This window comes from Apium graveolens, chromosome 11, assembly GCF_009905375.1.
Source record: "Apium graveolens cultivar Ventura chromosome 11, ASM990537v1, whole genome shotgun sequence".
NCBI lineage: Eukaryota > Viridiplantae > Streptophyta > Magnoliopsida > Apiales > Apiaceae > Apium > Apium graveolens.
In genome coordinates, this window is record NC_133657.1 from 126777939 (window position 1) to 126793941 (window position 16003).

The 16003-nt window shown below is 34.2% G+C and overlaps 2 protein-coding genes across 7 annotated transcripts; one reads left to right on the forward strand and one right to left on the reverse strand.

Moving 5' to 3' along the window:
- The first annotated feature begins 5774 nt into the window (after positions 1 to 5774).
- On the forward strand, positions 5775 to 7751 carry LOC141697530 (beta-glucosidase 22-like). 3 transcript variants are annotated; one of them, XM_074501948.1, is made up of 6 exons: positions 5775 to 5912; positions 6051 to 6303; positions 6395 to 6510; positions 6730 to 7104; positions 7198 to 7267; positions 7358 to 7751. In XM_074501948.1, exons 2-6 carry the CDS (start codon positions 6136 to 6138, stop codon positions 7385 to 7387), a joined length of 759 nt encoding a protein of 252 aa, XP_074358049.1. In that variant the 5' UTR covers positions 5775 to 5912; positions 6051 to 6135; the 3' UTR covers positions 7388 to 7751. The 3 variants fall into 3 exon arrangements, with proteins under 3 accessions (XP_074358049.1, XP_074358050.1, XP_074358048.1); XM_074501949.1 differs by lacking the exon at positions 5775 to 5912 and having other exon boundaries at positions 5930 to 6303; positions 6730 to 6950; positions 7076 to 7104; XM_074501947.1 differs by lacking the exon at positions 5775 to 5912 and having other exon boundaries at positions 5930 to 6303.
- Positions 7752 to 7793: 42 nt separating this feature from the next.
- Positions 7794 to 14256, reverse strand: LOC141697529 (E3 ubiquitin-protein ligase RFI2-like). Of its 4 annotated transcripts, XM_074501944.1 has the most exons (6): positions 11694 to 11826; positions 10007 to 10256; positions 8985 to 9010; positions 8805 to 8915; positions 8540 to 8714; positions 7794 to 8431 (listed from the first exon to the last, which is right to left on the reverse strand). In XM_074501944.1, the coding sequence occupies exons 1-6, from the start codon at positions 11809 to 11811 to the stop codon at positions 8044 to 8046; spliced, it is 1068 nt and encodes a 355-aa protein (XP_074358045.1). In that variant the 5' UTR covers positions 11812 to 11826; the 3' UTR covers positions 7794 to 8043. The 4 variants fall into 4 exon arrangements, with proteins under 4 accessions (XP_074358045.1, XP_074358046.1, XP_074358044.1 ...); XM_074501945.1 differs by lacking the exon at positions 11694 to 11826 and adding an exon at positions 14063 to 14256 and having other exon boundaries at positions 8540 to 8915; XM_074501943.1 differs by having other exon boundaries at positions 8540 to 8915; positions 11694 to 11828.
- Between the last annotated feature and the right edge of the window lie 1747 nt (positions 14257 to 16003).

The window sequence follows — 16003 nt, forward strand, 5'->3', positions numbered from 1 at the left end:
AGGGAGCCTTAATCTAACCTCCTACAAGCTTGATATTTCCAAAGAAATCAAGAACACAAAGTTAAGTTTTGAAGTTTCTAAAAGTCCGATTTAAAGAACTGTAAAAAGGAGGGTCTTACCATGCTTATTTGGACGAGACTTGTGAACAAGAGTTGTAGTCCATCTCAATACCTTTCCAACGAGCTATAGAACACAATATTTGAGTGAGTATTGAAGGAGATATGGTAGTTTTAAGTTGCTGCTCTGGTTTTGGCCGAGAGCAAGGGAAGAAAAAGTGAAGTAAAAATGTTTCTAGTTTGATTAAATGATTTGTGTGGTGTTTAGCTTGGTTACTTCCTTTTGTTTGTTTAATTAAATTGTTACCATGGTAAAAATTATGTGTCTTATAATCAACCAACAAATCCTTCTCATTTGGCCATGCTTATGTCATCCACTTATGTAATCTTCCCACACTTGTCTTCTTCTTGTTGGTGTGATGACATCATCATCATTAACCTCTTTGATTAACTCCTAATTACTTGGCTAATGATCGCTGATCTGTTATACGGTTCGCTTAACTTTCGTTCTCGTTTATCGTTTGAGGGATCATACCCGGGATTTTATTACTTGGGTTCCCTTAACCTTTCTCAATACATTATATTCCTTTTATGATCCCCTCTTATAATCCTTAAATTTAAATCATTTTTATCCTGTTATCTTATACTCAATTCTTTCGGTATCTGGTGGATTTTCGGGAAAAATCAAAGTGTTCGGATTTGGATTCTGACGATCTTTACATAGACTTATATACCATATAGAGTACTAATAAGACCTCAGAATATCCATAAAAGAACTGCTACATTGTGTGGCATGAAAAGTTTTCTTATTCAGCATAATCAGAAAAATCACTATTCATAAGGTTTACAAAAAGTCCAAATTTTTTGGGGTTATTACATTTCAAGGCACAGCTGAGAGTTACTGCATTGAGTACAAGGCATCTTCAAGGTCAACACTCAATAACTCATGACAAGGTGAATAAAATTCAAGAAAACATGATCCAGCAAGATATGAATTTGAAACTTGAAAAGAAAAGGTTTTTCCAACCTACCTTTGACAGAATTGCCAACATTGAGAAAACCCAAGAGAAGCAACAGTCTCAAATTGATGAAATTTTGAAGAATCAAGCTTCTCACCAATCTCAACTGAATTAGATCCAATCCTCAGTGGAATTGCTTGTCTCTCTTCTTTTACCTGCTGATGCCAAAAAGGGGGAGAAAGTAATTAAGTCCAAATGCAAACCTATCAAGACACTGAAGGGAAAGGATGATGAAAAAGATGACCATGGAAACTCTGGAATGGGTGGAGGTCATGGTCAAGGTAAAGGTTTTTCATCAAGTAAAGCTGGAACTACAAGTCAAAGAACAAGTTCTGATACTGGGAGAAGAATAAGTTCTTATACAGGTAAAAGGATAAGTTCTGATGAACTTCTGGAACTTGATGAGGAAATTTAAAGACGGTTATTTCTGAAAGAAAATCCAGGATTAGACTTTGAGAGTCTAAAGGAAGAAGAAGCTAGACTTAAGTTAGAAAAAGTCAACTCCAAATCTGAAGTTTCTGTTGTTGACAAGAACATTCCTAAGGCTAAAGGCATTGTGATAAAAGAAAGGATAAATCATGAGGCAACTAAGGCCAAATCACAAATGGAGATAGATCCAAGGTCCAAGGGCAAAGAAAAAGTTGGAGAACCTGTAAAGGTTTATGTGCCTGCTATGGATGAAGAAATATATGTTGAAGATGTTAATCTTACTCTGATTTCAAAGAAGATTTCTCAAACAACCTCTGACATGGCTCAAGTTGTTCAGAGTCAAGATATAGTAAGTTCTGATATGACACTGAAGCAAGCAACCTCTGACATAGCTCAAGTTGGCTTGATATCATAAGATAAGTTAAAGGAAACCTCTGATATTCCTCATGTAAAATCCTCAAAGTTACTCCTTCCAGGATTCACCAAAGCTAAACAGACTCAACCTTTGAAGACTGCAGCAAGTGGTTTTGAAGCAAGAGTTATTACAGGAAAGGAAGCAAGAGATAAATCTGGATTGGGTAGTGCTGATGAAAGAAGAGTACTGAACACAACCAATGATCCAATTTCCTTAAGTGAACCAGGTGTTGGAGCAACTCCTGAAAGATTGAATCGACTTGAAGCAGTACAGATGGTTTACCATACCTTCTTGAAAGAACACATCATGTTATATTTCAGGACAGATGGAAGGGTATACCATATTAGGGAGAATGCTATACCACTGAAGTATTTTGAGGAACTTGAACATGTTCGATTCCTACTTCAAGTGAAGAACAGATTAATAGAAAGTGCTGCAAATTATTTAAAAACTCAAATTCAGAGTTAGAAGAAGCTTTATTCTGTAAAGTCTGACAGCACATATTGTCCCAAGTACAGAGATCACAAGGGTGATATTGTCGAGATGAAGCCTAACTCTGCTAAGATTATAACTACCTTTCTGGGTTATAAGGCTGTGGAATTCAATCTTGAGTCTGACAAGGCGTATTTGATCAGATTAGATCAGGACATAAGAAAAGCTAAAATAAATGATCTCAGGGCTGCTATCTTTCAAATTGGTGAAGATATAGTTGAATTGAAGAATGCTAAAAGGAGGATGATTGATAAACTTAAATATGCTGAGAGATGTTTGTTAAAGAACTATCTCAAAACAACTCCTGACATCAAAGAGATCAGTAATTGAAGCCAAGTCAAGATCTACAACTGCTCAAATTCTGATGTGTATACAGACTGAAGCTGTTATCAGAAGTTAAAGATGGTAAAGCTACAAGGACTGTAAGTTGTAGTTATCTAGTCAAATTCTCATGCATTTGTACTTAAAGTTTTTAACATCATGAAATATCTGTTAATCTTGTATATTATGCTAATTCACAAGTTGGGGGGGGGATTGTTAGATATATTTGATAATGTCATGTCTAATATGATTTGTGTTTAGTTTTCAGATCTTACTTAAACAGGACAAATCAGTACTTAACTGGAAATCAGCACTTATACTGAAGTCAGAACTTAAGTTGTCAGAACTTAAGTTATCAGGAGATATTTATCAAGAGATAATATTAGGACTTAAGGAGACTTTCAGATAAGGAAGGCAGCTGATTGAAAGGAAAGAAGATTAAGACAAACGCAAGAAGAGATATGCATGAAGAAGGAGTTTTATGAAGAATAGAATACTTGGAAGAAAAGATAACTAGTTGATATATTTTAGGAAGCAGAATTATATTCCATATCAATTAGTGATTATCTTGTAACTGTGTAGTATATAAACACATACATAGTGTTTACACTATATGTGTTATCATTATCGAGAATAATATTCATTGTAACCCTAGCAGCTCTCGTGATATTTGTTCATCATTGAGAGAAGACAGTTCCAAATTGTAACAGAGTTTATTATATTGAATAAATTATGTTTTCTGTTACTTGTGTTCTTTAATTCGATTTGATTGTGCTAAACACTGTATTCAACCTCCTTCTACAGTGTGTGTGACCTAACATATAATTACTGGAGAATCGAGCTTGGAATTTACTTTTTAGCGTTGTTCATGAGTCAATGGACCGAGGTGGTAGATTGTTGTACCATCGAAGAGCTGTGCCTTGGAGGCATGTGGAGAAAAATTGACATCGAGCAATCTCTGAGTGACCAAAGAAGGCCATGCGGCCGTCAAAAGTGTTGAGAAATGCTAACGGGTCAGACGATCCGTCGAAATGATCGAGGGAAGGTGTTTTCAAAGTCCTGTCGATGCATATTTTCTCGAGAACCAGAGATAAAGGACTCTCACTAACAGTTTCAAATCCCGAACGATTGCGCATTATGGTACGTATCTGTGCTATTTTTTCTTGAATTTTAGCAAATTACTCATGGGAGATAGATTCTGTGGACTCAGTTCGCTGAGAGACGTCGGCAGACGATACTGTACATTGTCGACGCTCGCGCGGTTGTGAGTATGTCGACTCTGCTGATGGTCCATACTCGTATTTAGCGTCATCATCTTCGTCGTAGAATTCATCATCTTGCCCTTGGTTTTTTATCAACGCTTGTTGGAGCTCTCGGCGAAGGCGATGAATTTCACGCTATCGTTCGAGCTTGGCTTGGAGCATTCTAGTCTCACGTTCTAGAAGTTCGAGCTCTTCGTCGGAGTAAGGTAGATCCTCCGGGTCTTCATTGTTTTGAGTTTTTAACCTCTCAACTTTCTCGAGATGAAGTCGCATGTCGCTTGAAAGCACCTTTTTGCCCTTGGATGTCTGGATCCTTAATTGCTAATCTGATTTGAACTTTTTCTTCTTGTCTTGTTGATTTGCATTTGTTAAGTTCAGCGGCTGTTCATGAGACGCTCCCTCTGGTGGGGGAAATAAATATTTCGGCTTTAGAGTCGATTGTTTGAGTGGTTCTTGTTCACCTTGGTTTTTAGGATCGGCGGCGCCGTCTGTTCCTTCACCTGAGTTGGTCCGGCTGTTGTCGGATCAATTTCTTCCACGATCATATTTTGGTTGGATCTTCAGAGTAAACCCCTCCTTCTAGTGCCAAATGATAAGTCTCGATTATTATTAAATATATAGGACTAATCTTTAAGGAGGTATTTTCTTTACTTAATTAGTCAACCCTTTAAAATGAGGTTGTTGTCTTATATCTCCCAAATGGGCTCTCTTTTACAAATGGGCCTTCTTGGGCTTTACATCAAAGTCAATAATTATTCTAGTTACAACTCATTGGGTCGTCTTTCTTTGATCCAAGGCCCAACAATATATAAATATATATATAATTAATGATTGCATATATAAATAATATTAAATTTCATTAAAATATTCATAATCTTGAATAGCAGAAAAACTACCCGGTCCAATTCGAAACCCGACGGATTTGAATTTGAATATTCTAAAAATATTTAAATTTAAATTTAAATTTTACAATAACCGATTCAAACCCGAACCGTTTTTATCCTAATTTTGGTGCATTGGTTTTTAAGTCATAATCGAGCGCTTTTTCGATGCTTCTTTTCCGGTAAAAGTTGATAATGGCCAGTCTCCAACAAACATATGATTACTACTTACGTTTAGTACATTTTTTGCATGAGTTTAATGCACTGCTTGGCGAATATAACTCCATTTTTTTTGATAAAGACAAGAAAATGCACATTTTTGTTACAAAGAAGATTGCGAGAAATTGAGTTTTAGATTGTTTACAAGTGACTCCACTTCTTCGCTTAAACAAAGTTTTTAAAAAAAGTTAGTGATAGGATAATAATTTTACTTGGACTCCAACTTGGGTCACCAAAATTAGTCAGTTCATATAAATTGTTATTTGGACCCGGGCCTGTTTACCTAGTCCAGCTCCGGACCATCCCACGTCCACCGATCAAAGCAATTTCACTACCCATATCTCAAAAGGTCCAAAAAGGGTATAATACGTGAAGCGCAAGTCACAACTGATGATCTCACATGAAAATTGATAGTTGTGAATGGATGGGGAGAAACATCTCTTGTACTATCCCTAACCTGGAGACGCCCTAGGTGTCGTTCTGCTCCCAGGAATAAGCGACACTGATCGAAAGATACTAACCGCTAAACTCTATTTGTGGGCAATAAATAGAACAAGGAAAGAAGGTTTAGGGGTTATTTATTCTCTCCCACATCACTCTCATACACTCATATATACACAGTCACCTTACATTTCTATCTTCATCATCCAAAATCGAGTTTTTACTCTCACACCATAAGCGCCACGAGGTCAAAATCCGGCTCCGGCGTTGTAATCTAAATGCGTATCTACATACATGGTTGTGCAAATTTAAGGTTGAAGGAGCACCGTTCGAAGATGGGAAAACTCCTAGCATCTGGGACACCTTCACTCATAGTGGTGAGTGGGTATATGGATCAACAACTCTAATTCTCCTTTGTTTACTTGTACACTTCTGTAGATATGGTTTCTATTCGCCTTGAATGATCCAAAGTTTGCTATGAATGCGAAGTAGCTTCCATTAATTTGTGAACGCAGGAAGGATTTTGTTGCGTATGCTGATACATGTTTCAGAGAATTTGGGGACAGAGTTAGGCACTGGACTACCATTAATGAGATAAATATGTTGCCGATGTTAGGCTATGATGCAGGGATGATGCCTCCAAGGCGTTGTTCTTCATTCCATGGAATGAATTGTACACAAGGTACCTTGGATGAACCGTACAAGGTTGCTCATAATACTTTGTTAGCACATGCATTAGCTGCAAGACTGTACAAGCGAAAGTACAAGGTATTAAGACCATCAAGAATTCTTAAGATATGTTGTTTAGCTGTAGATACTTGAATGTACATATAATCACTGAAACTAACATCTGAGGCAGGCAGTACAACATGGTTTTGTCGGACTTAATGTGTTGGTATTTTGGTTTAGTCCTTGGACAAACACAACAGAAGACTTACTAGCAACTCAACGAGCCAATGAATATTATGTCGGTTGGTAAGTGCCAAACTTACCACAGTTGTAATTTTTTTGTGATTACTTCCAGTCACAAAAATTAGAATACTTACAAATGCATGACACCTCTCGGGGTCAACCCGGATATTATTCACCAGGCTATAATGCTAAAGTTTCCCCAAGTCATGACCATTATTTGAGGTTTTCTGCGTGTGATAGCCATATAAGTTGCATCTCCTTCATTTTTTTTCTAAATTTCAGGTTTGTGAATCCTTTAATGAATGGCGACTCTCCAGATGTGATCAAGAAAAATGCAGGTAAGAAGATTCCATCCTTCACCAAAACAGAATCTCTATGGCTGAAGGGTTCTTTGGATTTCGTGGGAGTGAACCATTATGCATCAGGATATATTAAGGATCAAACCATCAACCTTAATGTAGACAGCAGGGATGTGATGGCTGATATGGCAGTACAACTAATATGTACGTTAGTTTTTACACTGATACAATTTCATACACTAGCTGCAATTTGCTTACTGCGAAAACTTCTTGCTCAGAGCTTAAACCAACGATTCTCACTAAGCTTTCCTAACTACTTGCTGGTTCAGGGGGAGGAGATGGTACCGAACAATATCAGGTTTAAGGCTGATTAGGCAATGTCTTTATGTTTTTTCTCTTCTGCGCTGGTTTTGAATAATATGACAGAAACGTTTTGTACATATAATCCTAGGGGCTCACACACGTCCTGGAGTATTTCAAAGATGTCTATCGCAATCTTCCTGTTTACATCCATGAAAACGGTATCAATCTTTCTTCATCAATTTGCTCTTCTATCCTTGACCACATTTGAATCCTAGTACAATAAGAAAAGAAATATCTTTTGTCATTAGATATGTTGCAGTTTCTGCAAAGTATGCTGAACAAGGAAAAAAGATTACTGCGCAGAGGTATGCATCTTCCAAATAAATATCTGGAAGATACTCAATTGAAAACTGTGGAACGCACACATCCCAGTTTTGAAGAATAAAACACATTGCTCAGCTGTGTATAACCTCATATCCTTTGTTACGCAAGTCTCGAATGCGAAATTCATGCCTTTGTTACGTAGTTTGATATGGTATCGTGAACCAATGGTTTACAACCCTGGCATGTATCTAAATTCTAGAATTCTCACCTCTAGCTAATGTAAAAATGCTAGATTCCTATCTATGAGTGGTGAATATCTACATTTGTATGGAAACAATCCACTCTCATTTATTTGTATAAACAAACACCACACACATACAGGATTCACAATTTGCATATTAATTTCATGCAAAAAAAAAAAAGAAGAATTTCAGCTGGGATTTCTGGAATTTAGCTAGGAATTCTACCAAAAGTTTGCAAGAGTTATGCAAGCCACATGATCAACAAAACAGTGTTTCAGTTCTGGGACCAAGTGATGTATCAAGGATGTACTGTTTGAGCATGTGCAAACATGCTTGCTTATTTTAATAAAATCTTGACAGTTTGAAATTTTCGAGCACTATATTTGGCTAATAAATCCTTACAAGTTACATCCAAGAAACTAAACCTTCTATGGCCATTCCGGCCAAAAGTTACCAGACCTTTGGCTGGGATCTGCACCTCCATACCACTGTCGCTCTGGATCCCAACCCGATTCCCTATCAAATGGCATAACAGGGAAGCGAGACAAACGGTTCCTGTTTTCCAAATGTAGGTTTTGACTGCCCGGATAAGGAAAAATATTGGAAATCTCTTGAGGAGGAGCTGGTGTTGAAACAGGCATGCCTATAGGACCACTAAACCTGCTGGCACCAGGCATGATGGTCGGTAGGAGACTTGTAGGATTGCCTTGTGGAGGATGGCCGACATGTGAAACCTGGATCCTTTCATGGGGATAAGTGATACTTCCAGGATGATTCAGTGAAGAGACAATTAAACTTCCACCTCCTGGAAAAGAACTGTAATTAAAGAGGAAAAGGAAAAAAGAAACAAGGTTAGCATATTAGTTAATCCTCCGAAACATTAAAAGAGTAAAAAGGGGTATTAAAGGGTTCGAAGGGGCTTACCTATCACCGTAGAGGAAGGGAAGTGCAGAAGGTCCAGATCTTAATATAGCATCACTATCAACCCTTGTATTTCTCATTGTTGAAGGGTCTAAAACATGTTCAACACCATTGAGAAGGTTCCTATTAGCAGAAAGTGAAGGTAAATGACGACCCCCACTTTGATACTGAACATTCGCTGCGAGAAAGGGATTGAGATTATAAAGCTCATTTTGTCCAGATTGGCCATATATGTGATGATTGAAAATGAGATCATCCAAATTCTCACTTGCACGAGATATAGCATTGGGAATAGGTGGAACATGAACATGGGGATGGGCCATCGGTGATGCAGCCATATGTTCAGCAAATAGGGCATGGCTTCCCACTAACTCACGATCTGACTGACAAATCTAATTTAATATCTAAGTGTATGAAATTTTAAAGTAATCGAGTGAAATTTACTTACTCGGCGTTGGAGACGATTCCACTTGCCTGTAAGATTTTTAAAGCAACTAAACGTCAAAAAGAAGTTTATAAAATTTTGAACATAAAAAAAAATATATCAGCACAAGAAACAAATACAGATACTACACCATAGTTAAAAGTGACCGAAAAATAAATCCAATACAAAAAGTTTAAAAACCTAGAACTTTGAGTTCACCCCAACTCCACAACTTGACATGAGTTGGATATGATAATCATATGCAAAATAAATTACACAAACAGATGCCAAAAGGGGCTAGTGTCGAAGTTCAGGAAAATTGGTACAAAACTTAAGCCGATAAAAAACCTTGATGTCCAATCTAATATAGGCCGAGTACGTGTCCGACACAGCTGAGTACGTGGGTTGTGGGTGATTTCTGGAGGTCCGTTTTTCTTTTTGATATATATACATACACACACTCACACAGTCGCACATAAAATGTGTATTTACAGTGTGTGTGTGTGTGTGTATGAGGAGTTGAGGTTTAAAAGCTATATATAGCACGTACTCAGCCGTGTTGGTGCCGAGCCGTGTCGGCCCTGTGCGACACACATACGGCACCCTTTATGCTGTGTCCGTGCTTCCTAGCCCACAACCAAACCCCAATAAATTAAAAAAATTAAACTTGCATATTGCTCAAAAGAAATTTTACGCAAACTTAGATATTTCAGAAAATAACTATTTGTTTTAGCAGATAAGTAATCAGGGGTTACTACTAATTTTATAAGAAATTTAAGATATAACTTTCAACTGAATTATATATCTTAAACTTAAAAGTAAAATATATAATATCATTACTATAATCATATGAAACCTGAAAGAGCTATTAGCAGTCTCAAACAGATATTGTGAAGAACTATGAACTCCATAAGTTGTACGGAGGCCTATTACTTTGTACTGCATTGTCTGTTCCACATTACACGTTTTATAATAGATCTATAATTAAGTTAGCATAAGTTAACCATCTTTATTGTACTGCATCAGAAGGATGAAATTGTGCTTACTCAAACGATGAATCTCCTGTCATACCATTAAAGGTGCTTAAATCATCAGCAAAAAGATAATCATATAAATCTTCCCACTCCCAGTCATCAATACTGAAGTCGGGAAATGAAGAATACTCCCGGTCATTAATACTGAAGTCAGGAGATGAAGAAGTAGACGCATTTGCATATAGCCAAGATCCATCCTCAACATCACCGCAATTTGGGCACAACATTGCTCCCTCCATATTGAATGCTGAACCAATGCAATCTATATAGTGGCAAAAAAAATAAATTAGAACATAGTCACAGATACACAATTAAGTAAGAGTAATATACCACTGTAAAATATTAATGCTCTCAAGATGCACAAACATGAAACACATTCCTAAAGCAGAGATACTCATAAATTGAGTCATTCTTACTAGCAGATCACCACCAACTCAACAAAATAACTTAATTAATGCCACTTATATATATAATTTAAGAGATCTATAAACTTCTTGTTAGTAAACCCCTTTAAGATCCGAATTAAAATCTATAGCAACATCAATAAAGAATTCTTCCTTGCAATGAAACCCTATGGATTTAGGCAAAGAAAGAAAATTAAGAATTTATTTACTTATATGTTGGCACCAGGACACCAGCTAACTAAATACGAGAAGAAAGCTTCTGTCAACAAGCATCATCAGATAGGATTCCACGAAAGTACTAAGACAAGACGACTTAACCTAAAGGGTATTTATAATTATACCAATTTACAATTTTATAGCAGAATCCTGCATCGTTATAAACTTGTAATCTTTTAGCTGATGAAGCAACACATGAACAAGTGCTTTTACTTATTTTGAGAGACCTATTTGAAGCTTTTGACATGGGAGATCTCTAAAAACCAACTTACAACTTGACAGCTGAATCTCGCACTTTATAAACTTGCAATCATTTAACTGATAGAACAAGAAAATGCTTTTACTTGGTTCAAAATACATATTTCAATGTTCTGAGATGGCCGGTCTCTAATGGAAAATTACTTCAACTGCAGTTTTAACGAAATGACTGAAGCTAGATGAACCCCACTTATAAACATAATCTTAAAGAATAAGTAATTGATTCAAGATCAATCTAGCTAAATCAAGTGAAATTTATGATGTTTCTCAGAAACGAGACAGTAAAAACATTTTGTAAACTCATCAGCTTAAATTCCAAAAATAAAATATAATATAAATTTTATGCAAATGAAATTTGCCCAAATAAATAAATAAATATATATATATAAATATATATATATTTATATATTCGTTGTTCTCAAAACGAGTAATAAATTTAACTTGTAACCTCATCACCGTGCTCCACCACCTAAAAAAATTAAAGCTCTATCATTTCACAGAACTCAATTCTAATTTCAAATAAGACATAAATCAAAACCATATATACCTAACAAAATAACAGCCATTTAAAGGTTCGATATTAAACCGCATCGACAATTTACAATAAAAAAACTCAATACTAGTAGTACATGTACATACCAACACACAAATTACACACACACACAACACCAAAAACACCCCTTTTTAATTTTTCATATAAATTATAATCACGATTGAAATTACTAAACAACGTAACAGTACAAACAATTGAACAAACCACACATACCATGAACCTTACTAAACAATCATTCTCAATATTATAAAAGTACAACAAAAAATACCGAGGTGAAATTTGTGGCCACATTTGAGCTTAGCCACAGATCTTTCCTCGTGATCAGAAATCGACTCGAGGCATATTGAACACAGAAGCAACATATTCGCAGCTATTACACTATCCATGGCAACGAAATTCAAAGAAGATAGAAATGTGTCTGTATTAATTCAAACAGAGGGCAAGCATAGAAAGAGGTGAATTTTGTTATATTAATATATATCAAAAGAGATATATATTGTATAATATCTTCTCTAGATTTCGTAATCTGGTTATAGTGTATGTATTACTAATAATAATCGTTCGGTCAAGGTTAATTGACGGTCACGATCAGGCTGATTTTTACTATATATACAATAATATAATGGTAGGTATCTTATATTATCGAAATATGTAAAGAAAATTGAGTGGGGCCTTGTGTTTTAAATAAGATATAAAAAGATTATTTCAGATACACCAGGATTTTACGAACAAACACACAAATATACTTGACTAAAAAAATAAAAAGGATTTACATTTGTTCTCTTTGAAAAGTATAAGAATAACTGAAAACTAATAATATTTCAAACGTAAAATGCGGAAAGTAACATAAACTAATTAATAATTTAATAATTAGTTTTATGTTGGCAGCAGGCCTCTAGCAAATGAAATAAAGTAGTCGAAAGCTTCAGTCAACAGGAAACATCTGAAATGTAATACATGTGCATTCCCAACACACAAATAACACACACACAACACGAGAAAAATCCTTTTTTTAAATTTATATATAAATTACAATCACGATTGAAATAACTGACACCTTAACAACACAAACAATCAAACAAACCACACATTTCATAAACCTTAGTGAACAATCCTTTTCAATATTATAAAATCAGTAAAAATACCAAGATGAAATTTATGGCCACATTTGAGCTTAGCCATAGATCTTTCGCCGTGATCAGAGATCGACTCGAGGCATATTGAACAAACAAGCAACAAATTCTCAGCTATTATATTATCCATTGCAACAAAATTCAAAGAAGATAGAGATGTGTTTGTGTGTATTAATTCAAACAGAGGGCAAGCATAAAAGGAGATGAATTTAGTTATCTTAATATCTATAAGGAAAAATATATCTTGTAAAATATCTTTTCTGGATTTCATAATGTGATTATAGTGTATAGTTTACTGGTAATCGTTCTATCAAGGTTAATTGATGGTCAGAGTCAGGCTGATTGTTTCTATATTTACAAGAATATAACGGTAGGTATCTTATATTCTCGAAATATTTAAAAAAAATTGAGTGGGGTTTAGTGTTTTTTAAATAAGATACAAAAAGATTATTTCAGATACACCAGGGATTTTATTAACAAATATGCAAAGATACTCGACTTTAAAATAAAAAGGAGTTGTTTTTGTTCTTTTTAAAAAGTATAGGAGTAACTGAAAAGTAATAATATTTCAAATAAAAAAATGTGAAACTAACATAAAATGATAAATTGATTAATTAATTACATTTATTTTCGCAGCAGGCAACTAGCAGACTAAATAAGAGTAAAAAGCTTCCGTCACCAGATGATAAAATGCCACTAAAGTATTGAAACATGATGATGTTTAACATCAAACGATTCCATAATGAAATCAACTTAAGTTTGATTCCTGAATCTTGCATCTCCATAAACTAGTAATGGTTTAGCTGATGAAGCAGGACATGAACACATGTTTGTACATTATCATTAACTCCTTTAGGTACGATTGGATCTACCCGAAGGATCTATAGACAAACTTCTGAGATGGCTGATCACTAACAAATTAACCAAGCATAATAACTGTAGAAATTCATTTGTAGATAAGAAGAATAACACGGTTACCTTCCTCATCCCAATTAAACAAAGATTATTAATTTGGCAAATGGCAACTTAAGATTTCCAACAAGTATAAACTTGATGTTAATGCCATAAGTATTTGATCCAAGATCAACCTCACTAAACGAATAGAACAACGTACATATGACATGTAATATTTATTCCCTGAACTCATCAACATCCCTACATCATTTACAACAATTAAACCCTAGAATTCAATCATTAGATAATATAAAAACATTCTCAAACAGAGCAAAAACCATTTCATTTGTTTCCTCATTAGGGTTCTTCCATTTCAAGCTTCCGTAAAAACCCAGAGAGAAAATTTATGATCAAACAACTTAACAAATTATAAAAGCACCCAAAACAAAAATATGCATTTCACACTTCCATATAAAACCATATTCAAACTAAGTTAACACTATAGAAGCATAAATAAATAACCCTAATTAAACAAGCATTTTAAAAACTAACAACAGCAAAAATAATAACATAAATAAGTAATACAATATTAAAAAGGTCAAACAATTACCCAGATGAAAGTGATGGCCATATTTGAGCTTAGCAACAGATTTTCTTTGTAATTACACAGAGACAATAAACTCTCAGCTTTTATCATCCATAGAAACATAATTCAAACGCCATGTATATGTGTGTGTAGCCATATATATGTGTTTATAGCCACTATTCGATTCAGTACGTCACCTTTTCAGTTTCAATTGCCCAAAAAAATAATAGCTCCATTGTTAGGGTTAAATGGCCTATATTATAAATTTCAAATTATAATTTTTTAATTATTTTTTCATAATTTTATTTTTTTGAAATATATATTGTAAAATATTAGGTATATTCCAAATTTTATTTTTAAAAAAATTATAAAAAAATACTAATTTTATTCTTTTTTGGGAATTTATCAAAAACTAATTAATAAATATTATTAATTAATTAATTAATTATTAATATTAATTTTTCATATTTTAATAAATACATCTTATTATAAATTTATATTGCATATAAATTTAAAGGGAAATTTTCAAAAATATATTTAAAAAAGTTTAAAAAATGGGAAATTATTTAATGTTTTTTAGAATATTTGCAAGCGTACGCCAGTTGACTATACTAATTATTTAATTTTGCAAATATAGTTACGGCGACATCTTCTCTCTGATTCTACTGCAATTAATTAAACAAATCGTTGGAAACTAATTTGCAAATTGATAGAAGGTAACAATTAATTTTAATCTCTTTCTTTCGGTTGTTTATAACCCACTATACATATTGTGTTTCCGATTTGGTTTGATTTGAAAACAAAATCTTATTTGAATCTTCAAATATATAGAGTAATTTGATCTGTTTGAATTATAATTCAATTAAGTTTAATAGAAACCGTAAAATCTGAATTGAGTTGCTTGAGTTTATAGTTTTCATTTTTTTTGAAAAATTGGAGGATTAGTTTTAGGATATTGAATGAATCAAGTTGATCTAAGTTGAATTTTCTTCATTCGAGTTGCATATGAACTATGAAATCATGTGGTAAACATAGTTTCTAGTATACATAGTTTTTATTTTTTATGAGAATTCTGCTCTAGTTTTAGGCTCAGAAAGTGAACAACAGGATCTTTTTGGATTTTGTTTGAACTCAGTTGCATGTGAAGTGTGAAATCATGTGCTGAACTTAGTTTCTAGTTTGCGTATTTTTTTGATTTTTTAATATCCAAATCGATGTTATTTTCGACCTTTTGGAATGCTACCAAGTTCCATGTTGTGGTTTTAGTTGCATTGATTTTAGAAAAACTAAAAGCGTCAAAATGTGTTGTGAATTGAGTTGCACCTTTGAATTTTTATTTTTTTTAATGTCAAAATTGATGCTCTTTTCGGGCTTGTGGAATGCGACCAGGTCTATGCTCTGATTTTAATAGCATTGCTTTTGGATAAACTTAAAATATCAAATTGTGTTGTGAATTTAGTTGCGCCTCTGTATATATTTTTTTAATATTTAATGTCAAAATTGATGCTCTTTTCTGGCTTGTTGAATGCCACCGGATTCTATGCTCTGGTTTTTGTTGCATTGGTTTTAGAAGAACTTATAGTGTCGAATTGTGTTGTGAATTCAGTTGATCCTATGCATATTTTTTTGATTTTTTTAATGCCAAAATCGATGTTTGTTAGATATATTTGATAATGTCATGGCTAATATGATTTATGTTTAGATTTCAGATCTTACTTAACAGGACAAGTCAGTACTTAAACATTAATCAGTACTTATACTGGAAGTTAGGACTTAAGGATATCAGTACTTATATTATCAGGAGATAATCATCAGAAGTTAGATATCAGAACTTAAGTGCTGAAGGATGTTCAGATAAGGACAGTAGCTGATTAAAGGAAAGAAGATCGAGATAAACATATGAAGAGATATGCATGAAGAAGGAGTTCCGTGAAGAATGGAATACTTGGAAGAAAAGATATCTGA

Excerpts from the sequence above, each read along its gene's own strand:
- LOC141697530 (XM_074501948.1), top strand. The coding sequence starts at position 6,136 with ATGTTGCCGATGTTAGGCTATGATGCAGGGATGATGCCTCCAAGGCGT. Across the intron at positions 6,304-6,394 it reads TGTACAAGCGAAAGTACAAG|GCAGTACAACATGGTTTTGT; the intron begins GTATTAAGACCA and ends CATCTGAGGCAG. Across the intron at positions 7,268-7,357 it reads TGTTTACATCCATGAAAACG|ATATGTTGCAGTTTCTGCAA; the intron begins GTATCAATCTTT and ends TTTTGTCATTAG.
- LOC141697529 (XM_074501943.1), bottom strand. The coding sequence starts at position 11,811 with ATGGATAGTGTAATAGCTGCGAATATGTTGCTTCTGTGTTCAATATGC. Across the intron at positions 10,257-11,693 it reads TGGCCACAAATTTCACCTCG|ATTGCATTGGTTCAGCATTC; the intron begins GTATTTTTTGTT and ends GCCACTATATAG. Across the intron at positions 8,432-8,539 it reads CCCTTCCTCTACGGTGATAG|TTCTTTTCCAGGAGGTGGAA; the intron begins GTAAGCCCCTTC and ends CTTTAATTACAG.